The 8,977-nt window shown below is 34.5% G+C and overlaps 1 protein-coding gene across 1 annotated transcript; it reads left to right on the forward strand.

The window, feature by feature from the left end:
• The first annotated feature begins 2,241 nt into the window (after positions 1 to 2,241).
• On the forward strand, positions 2,242 to 3,566 carry LOC134803111 (U4/U6.U5 small nuclear ribonucleoprotein 27 kDa protein). The gene is made up of 2 exons (XM_063775819.1): positions 2,242 to 2,351; positions 2,434 to 3,566. The coding sequence occupies exon 2, from the start codon at positions 2,440 to 2,442 to the stop codon at positions 2,899 to 2,901; it is 462 nt and encodes a 153-aa protein (XP_063631889.1). The 5' UTR covers positions 2,242 to 2,351; positions 2,434 to 2,439; the 3' UTR covers positions 2,902 to 3,566.
• The last annotated feature ends 5,411 nt before the right edge of the window (positions 3,567 to 8,977 follow it).

The following is an 8,977-nucleotide window of genomic DNA, read 5'->3' on the forward strand; positions in this document are numbered from 1 at the left end:
CGCGCATATTAGTTCCAATGCAACCGCCTGACAAGCCAGATGGCGCTGCAGTCATAAAAGGGATGCCATACGAATTTTTAAAATACCTTACACGAAAGTAAAAAAGGATTGTTAAAAGTAAAAAAATACTATTTTACTCACTGACTTAAATTTTACTCGTTATTCATATAAAGAATAATCGCTCCTGATGGATGGTATTGCGGACTTGAGGTCTACTAATATAACAAAATTGCACCCATTCATTCAACCCAACAATCCCAACATAAGGATAAGGTTCTGGTTCTGGCCCTCATTTAGTTAAATAAATTACCATAAGGACATTGTAGAACAAATTTAACTTTTAATATGATTCATGTAGGTATATAGATTCATATATCTGCCATTTATTGTATATTAGCGTACGTAGTATCTTCTTAGTAGTTTGTGTATATTAGCGACCCGCCCCGGCTTCGCACGGGTTACACAAAATCTTAACGAATTATACACCTAAACCAAAGACCTAAACCTTCCTCAAGAATCACTATGTACATATTGAGAGGTGAAAACTGCATGGAAATCCGTTCAGTAATTTTTGACTTTATTGCGAACATAAATAAATAAAATAAAATAGCCTTTTATTTCGACCTTAAATTTCGAATGATACAGTTTTTAGTCAGGTTATTAAATTATCGCGAACATACATACACATAAACATACAGACGCGGTGGGAGACTTTGTTTTATAAGGTGCAGTGATTTTAATCTCTAAATGAGGGTTTCTTTTATTTTTTGCCATTTTATATATTGTGACATTTTTTTGCCACTTTTGTGTTATTTCTAGTCAGGATCGCGAGCCCTTTTCATCCTTATAGGAGAAAAAAGTGTCCTAAAATTTCCATACATTTTTCAAACTTTCCTTTTTGTTACCGCCATACAAAGTGTATGGGGAAATGGTAACACAATAGGAAAAAAACTCTGGGACATTTTTTATCCAATTGGGATCGAAAGAGCTCGTGATTCTGAGTAGAAATAACACGAAAGTGGCGAAAAAGGTCACAATATATTAAAATGGCCAAAAATAAAAGAAACGCTCAAATAGTACATGAAAGCCCTATATAATCTAAAAGTAAATACCGATGAGCAATGTGCTCTGTCAGCCTATTACGCGTATGCTCACTCATTATTAAGTTATGGCGTTCTACTTTGGGGACACAGCGTTGATGCACATGACGCATTTATTATGCAAAAAAAGTGTATACGCATCATAGTTAACATCAAAATACCCTCTAGCTGTAAACCACACTTCATTCGACTTCGTGTATTAACCTTCCCATCATTATATATACTAGAAACAGCCAAATTTGTACGTAAAAATATTAACCTCTATGAATCCAATACAAATCCTCGCCGAAATCATGATTTAGCCTTACCGGAACCCAAAATTGAGATGTTCAAAAAAAGTCCATACTACAGGTCTATCCACATATATAATAGCATTCCCAGACAAATAAAATCAGAAGAAAATTATAATACATTTGTTAATAAATTGAAACAACTACTTATAAATAAAGCCTACTATTCAATAGCCGAATTTTTGGAGGAATAACAATCTTATGTCCGTACTTTCATAGTCCTAGGTCTACTTTTTATAATCTTGCAAATTCATCTAAGACCTAATTAGAGTAGTTGTTGGTTTTTGTAATGTTAATTCTATACATTGTTATGCTTTTTGTATAAAATACGAGCATTTATTGTAATAAGACTTTAGTATAAGATTAAAAGTAATTGCTATACCCTGTCCCGGTTCATGTTCACTTATGTGTGTACCTTGTATATTTATAATGTTGTACATGATTGCAATGATTAAATGATTAAAGAAATAAATATTAATGTAATCTTTACCCCACTATTTTATTTGATTTGTATCCTATTCTAGCAACATTAGAACTCCGTTCCTGAATGCGTGGAACGTGAAATGTCTCAGGTTAAATTTGTACTGCCTGAATTGCGTAGAAGGGAACGTGTGCCGTTTTGTTTATGCTTTAAGTAAATCTCTTGAAAAAAAATGCAAAATGGTGCAAATAATAATTATTATAATACATATTTATCTTTAACAGTCGTTTTATTCTTAATTGTTATCTATTTTTTTTATGTAAATTATAGATTCAAACTGGACAAAGTACAAAATATGAATTCAGTAACAAAGTTTCTATAACCGTTTTGTCATTTTGAATTGACAATGCATGTCCCCATAAGGCTAACGAACGAAACGCTGCAGCACATTCTACTAAAAATGGCGTTCGCGTAGGTTGTGCGTTACTGTTATCTTTTAGTTTAATTTCAAAATTTTAAAACTGTTGACATAAAACTAAGGTAAGCTTAACGCTATTAATGATTATTTACTAGTTCATTTACTTACAAAATATAATTGAGCTCCAATCATCTATTTTCGCAGAGAAATATGGGTCGGTCGCCAAGTCCAAGGCGGCGGGAAGATCGGCTAGATCGGCGGAGAAACAGAGATCACGACCGGGACCGGGACCGCGAGAGGCGAAGACAGCGCACGCGATCCAGGTCTCGCTCCCTAGACCGCAGACGACGCTCGCCGGACCGCAGAAGGTCGCCCTCGCCCGCGAGAAGACGCCGTTCGCGTTCGATCTCTCCAGGGCCGTCTTCGTCTTTTGTAACTAAAAAGAAGACTTTTGCGGAGCGTCCGATCGTCACCCCCGCTGATTTGGAAGGAAAATCTCCTGAGGAACAAGAAATGTTGAAAGTTATGGGGTTTTGCGGCTTCGACACGACAAAAGGTAAGAAAGTCGACGATAATGTCGAAGGTGAGGTCCACGTCGTTTTAAAACGAAAGTACCGACAGTACATGAATAGGAAAGGAGGTTTCAATCGACCGTTGGACTTTGTCGCGTAGCACCGACCCGTATATGGTTACGCACAATCTAATTTCTATAGAATTTTCAGTTTTCTCAAGTTTTTTGCGACATTTTTAATGTCGTTGTGATATTACTGTTGTATGTGAACACACTAGTTATCTGGATGCACAGCTATGAGCATAATCAATGTCTTAACACATTCAGTGCCGAAAACCTGACTATTGGGTATTTTATGATTTAGTTCCCAGGTCGGACAACCCAATAGTCGGGATTGTGGCACTACTGCTTTATATGACGAAATTGTTATGGCCTGGCGCGGACGTCGTTTGGCTGGGTGGCAATGAATGTGTTAAATATGCTAGTGGTTATTTCATAATGATAATAGGATATTAACTTTAATAATATATGAATGGGATTATACTTCCCATTTTTATAAAGGTGCATCCATACACTGCAGTTAAATTTTGCGGAGCAACTTGGTAACATTAGGTAACTTACCCAGTTACTGTTGCACAATGTTGCACCACAAAAGTTAACTGTGAAGTGGTTGGCTTAAACCATGAGCTTAGTCCAGCCTGGTCAGTTATGGAATGTGGTATTGTAACTGTTAAATAACATACTTGAATATTTTTCATTATTGCACCTACCATATTTTTAAACAGACTTTAGATATTGGCAAACATGCCAGAAGAAAATTTCATAATTCCTGAATAATTTTAAAATTTTAGAATATTTTGATTTATGGTTATACTTTTTTTTTTAGTGCATGATATAACCACATTTTTGCCAAGTAGACACATCAAAACAAAATGGCTGCCCTAAATAAGTGTGTTCACATGTAATATGTGTTGATTCCATTTTTTACTTAGCATAAGTGTTATGACAATGTTTACCATGTTTTACTGAGTGGAGGCCTGTGTCTAGACTTGAATTAGCCTACTGTGAAAACATTCGCAAATTATAGTCTGTATTTTTATAAGGACTTGAAGACTACATTTGGAGACCACTGCCAATTTTGTAGTTCTTGATTTATTGTGAAAATACTCATTTTTGCATTCATCTAGATTTGATTGCTGTCTTCCATATTTATGTTAATTTAATGTTTATCTTTTTACATTTAACAGATTTTTCAATAACATATAATGCAGGTGAAATCTGTTACTATAATTGTTTAAAACACCATTTTTTTAAATCATGTGAACTTATTAATCTCATATTCAAGATGTATTTCCTAAAACATTAAGTTAGACACAGGCTTTATACTCATTTGTTTTGCCAAGTGCCTTAAAAGTTTAAAATCAGTAAAATGGAAATATATAAAAAGGTGGAATTCTAATATAAAATAAATCTTAAAAAGAAACTACTAAGTCTAGTCACTATTCCAATAAGGGCCGCTTCTGTGTTCCAGGGTTAACTAACTTGGAGTTAACCATTTAAATGGGGATTAACTGCACTGTATAATTAACGGTTAACTCCGAGTTAGTTGGCTAGTACTAGGCTAACCCTGCAATGCGCAAGTGGCCCTAAAAAGAAAGTTTACTGTAGGAACCAAATGAATAAACATGTAAACTGATAATCAAAAACAAAATTTTTGCTTCTGCTTTGATAAATAACTCTATATTTATTCTTTAACACTATTGTTACTTACTTTACTTTACTTGATTACAACTTATAAGGCTCCTGGCAAAACACTAATCGTAAGCTAGTTATAAGCCCGCTAAACAGTCCCAGTGCGCAGCCGCGGCCCGCACTGGTCCGGTCCACTGTGTACCCGGGGCTCACTGTGCACCGGGTACACACACCAAGAAGCGCTAGGAGTCGAATCTGCCACTAATATTAATCTGTGTACCTCCTTTCTATCATGCTCTAAGGGCTTTAAGGCCTCTAAGCCCTTTTTTTGGAAATATTTGCTCATATATTGCTTGTGTTTCTTTTATTTTTCTATTATAAAAAGGGATTACACAATGTATATGGTCAAATATTTCTAAATGATTCTTTGGCCTTATTCTTCACTGACTTTGACAGAACAATTTATGGAAGTGTCATTGTTGTATACAAATTGACGTTTATCATGACATTCCACACTTTGTGTTAGCAACTGCCACACAGAGTTGGCTTAGACCGACTAGTTCCAGTTGAATTTCTCGACATTTCCATCGGAAGGTACTAGATTGTTTATAAGACTGAAAGCTGCCTGCCCTGTTCCGTTTCCCGCGCCCCGCGCCACACACATAGCCTTAGATACAGAGTTATTTACACACACACTCACATTCCCCCTATCCTCCACATGTACAATAGTCAAGTCTGTGTTGCCAGAGTCAAATATCATCAGGCCATTGACAGAATGCCGAAATGCTTTTTTTAGTATAGGCATTTTGTGCAGTGCTTTATTGAGATTTAAATTTGTATTTAGTCATTTAAATTTATTTTATACCTCTTAAAATGTTGTAGATTTTTTTGTCTGTTAAGGTGCATCCATACTGCAGATAATTTGTGGAGCAACACGGTAATAATTAACACTTTCAGTGCCAAGAGCCCCAATTCCAATACAAAATGAACCCGACTATCGGGTTCTTGGCACTGAAAGTGTTAAGTAACTTACCTAATGTTACTGTGTTGCTACAATGTTACTCCACAAAAGTGTGGTGTGGATGCACCTTAAAATAAAATAAAATTTGTTTTTAGAAAGTGGCCATCCAACATCCACCATCTAGTTTGCAGCGATTTTGATACCACAGACTGCGCAAGTTTTATCTAAACGTCATATTTCATAGAAGTTTGACGTTTAAAATAACACTTGCACAGTCTGGGCTGTCAAAATCGCTGCAAAATTAGCTTGGTTTGAGTTAATCGTGTTGTCAACATGACAAAAAAATCTCAATAAAGCAAAATATGGTTTGACGATATTATACTCTGTAAACACAGATGCCATAATATACAATTTTATACAATTGTTGATATTTTTTAACTGATATATTGCACCCGCGGCGCGCGGGGGGCACGGCCAGCATCATATGTATAATGATATATGATATGATATATAATGTAGAACGTTGGTGGCGGATCCGACTCTGAAACGCTTGTCACACCACCTACACTTTTGAATGAATCGAAAATACAAAAATACTCTGATAATGACAAAACTAGTCATTATTTTTTCACTGAAATATCCTTACGGAATTATGTAAGTCCTTGATAAAGGTCAAAGGTTAAGCTTGTTTTTTCACAACTTGTAAAAATATCTACAAGCAATGCATTTGGAAATTGAATTACATTGTTTTGCTCATTGTAGAGTTGACCAAGAAAAGTCAGCGATTTTGATAGCCCACGCAGTGCAAGTGTTAATACGTCATAATTTCATAGAAGTTTGACGTTTAAAATAACACTTGCACTGTGTGGGCTATCAAAATCGCTGCAGAATTTTTTGTGGTCTAACTCAATGCATTCTACCTTACCTTTTAGCAAAAAAACGCACCTTTTTCAAGACTGTATCAGAAAAATATTGTTTTCTCAATATAATACAATCAACAGCACAATTTTATCCTCGTGAGTCTAAATGTACATTAAAATGTACATATGCGTTGCAATCTGATTTGAACCTTTCATGGAACAAATAAAGTAGTATTTCTTTTGTTTCATTGCGTTGTAAAACAAACGAAATTGGTTCCAATCCATTTTGAGAAAGTTGTAATGGAGAATCTGAACCCCTATAGTTCGTTGTTTTAGCATTAGAAATAAGGTAAACAATCTTGATGTGTCTTTTAATTGAAAAACACATTTTAAAAATAAGTTACGGCAAATATTCATCGTTACGATTATGAATCGCTTCGCTTGTGTTTCTTTTATCGCTTTCATAAGTAATAGTTACTGATTTTTAAAAAGCGTTTTTCAATTAATGACATGTGACATGTCAAGATCGCTTACCTTCTTTCAAGTTCTTTCTAATGCTAAAAAAACGAACTGTAGTGTAAATTTCATTCGATATCGTGACGTGACCTACGCGTTTGCGTTAAATGTCATTTTGAATGGGATTTTGTCCAAAACGTCACGCTTGGCGCGCTGTTCGAAATCCCATACAAAAATAGATATAACGCGAACGCACGTCACGCTTACAAATGAAATTTACTCTAGCGGTTCTGAAATGAAAATGGATCAATGATGAAATAAATTATTTTTGTGATCTTAGTTTTCTATATTAACATTGTTTTCCTATACTTACCAAGTAACAACGTTACAACTACCTACTATCTAAGATCAAGTTGTCATCTATAATGAGATGTATCCTTATTATTTTTGTAAGTATGACTCGAATACAAAAATATAACTATTAAGTTTATGTTTTGAAGATTCTGAAGTTCTAGTCTTTATTTGTAACAAAAGCTAACATCAAATTATAGAATTTGAAGCATGGTATAATAATATACTCCGCCTGGTACTCCATTCCCGTCTTTTCTAGGTCACCTAACTGACACGGGCCTACGTCATCATGCGACAGCGCTATATGATAATATGCGATAGCGCTATATATAGCGGCCATGTTGTTGTGACGTAGGCCCGTGTCACTCTGGGAATGGAAGACCATGTTTTATTAGACTATGATTTGAAGCAGACCATCCTAATAGCCGAAACACACTACCGCACAGCACCGCGAACTTGGTGCGGTGCGGTAGTGTGTTACGGCTTTAATAATATGGGGTCTGACGGACCCATACAGAATTAAAAACACGTTTTGCTAATATATTGCACAATAATGTTTTGTAAAGTTTTCATTAATTTCATTCCGACTAGTATTTTTTTTCTATTTGAATTGTAAATAAATATTTACCCCCTTATTCATAAACGTCTACTAAAGTTGACAAGCCGATAATAATCGTTTGTCCCTTTCCGACGTATTGGTATGATGGAAAGGGACAAACGATTATTATCGGCTTGTCAACTTTAGTAGAAGTTTATGAATGGGGGGGGGTTAGTTACCATTAAACATGTTCAAATTTTTTTTTTTTTGTAATTATGTGTACTTGCGCCATTAGTGCAGTAATATTCTTTACTAATATTCTATTTCAAAATTTTACTAAAAAAAAAAACTACCTACATTAAATTATTTATAGTTTTTTTTAAATCTATAACAGTTTATTTAAAAAAGTAACATAATATGTGAAGATTCATTCCCACTTGTATATACCATGATTTATTTATACTTATGTATCATTAATAAAAATAAGTGATTCTGTTTGGTTTAAAAATGTATAAAATATTAGTCTGTAAATTGTGTGCCCTTGGCATTTTTGGATTTAAGTATAGTTTAGATAAAACATAATTTAGTATTTATTTAGTTGTAAAATATGCGATGGACATTTTGAAAACGCTCAAAGATCATAGTCAAAAGATCTTTCGGTAATATATGGTATTCTCAAAATGTAGCATTTGTCATACATATTACATGACATAATCATTTAAACTGAATTTTGCCAAATTATACACATCTGAAAAAATATTTTGTGATTGTAAACTAAATGATAATGTTATGTAATAATAATGTTTTTGTTTTTATGAGTGATTTAAAGTCAAAATATATTTTATGTAATGCAAGGGCAAGTTTAAACTGTATTAAATCATTTTGGATAACCTTTTTTTTTCATTTGATATACCTTCTATAAGTACTACACATTCCCTGTACACCCATAATATCTTACTATTCCCAATTTGACACCATTCCACGATTGGTCAGTTTTCCGTTTTGAAGCAGACCATCCTAATAGCCGAAACACAGCACCGCGAACTTGGTGCGGTGCGGTAGTGTGTTACGGCTTTAATGATATGGGGTCTGACGAACCTATACAGGTTGTCCAGCGGTAGATTTCTGATTTCAGTATTTGATAAAATAAAAATAAACTAAACTTATGAAAAGAAGATGAATGCGGATTTTATTTTTCAGTATTTTAATCACATTTTCGTCGCGTTTGAAATTTGAAAATTAATTCAATTTGAAGTCGGAAATCTGTGACTGGAAATGTACTAGACACATTGACATAGATATCTAGGGACTGGCTTTGCAGGAAATAATAATGAGGCATGACAGGGGCCAGAGGGGCTACCGCAAAAACCGAAATTCGC

The sequence above is a fragment of the Cydia splendana genome, chromosome 26 (genome assembly GCF_910591565.1).
Source record: "Cydia splendana chromosome 26, ilCydSple1.2, whole genome shotgun sequence".
Lineage (NCBI taxonomy): Eukaryota > Metazoa > Arthropoda > Insecta > Lepidoptera > Tortricidae > Cydia > Cydia splendana.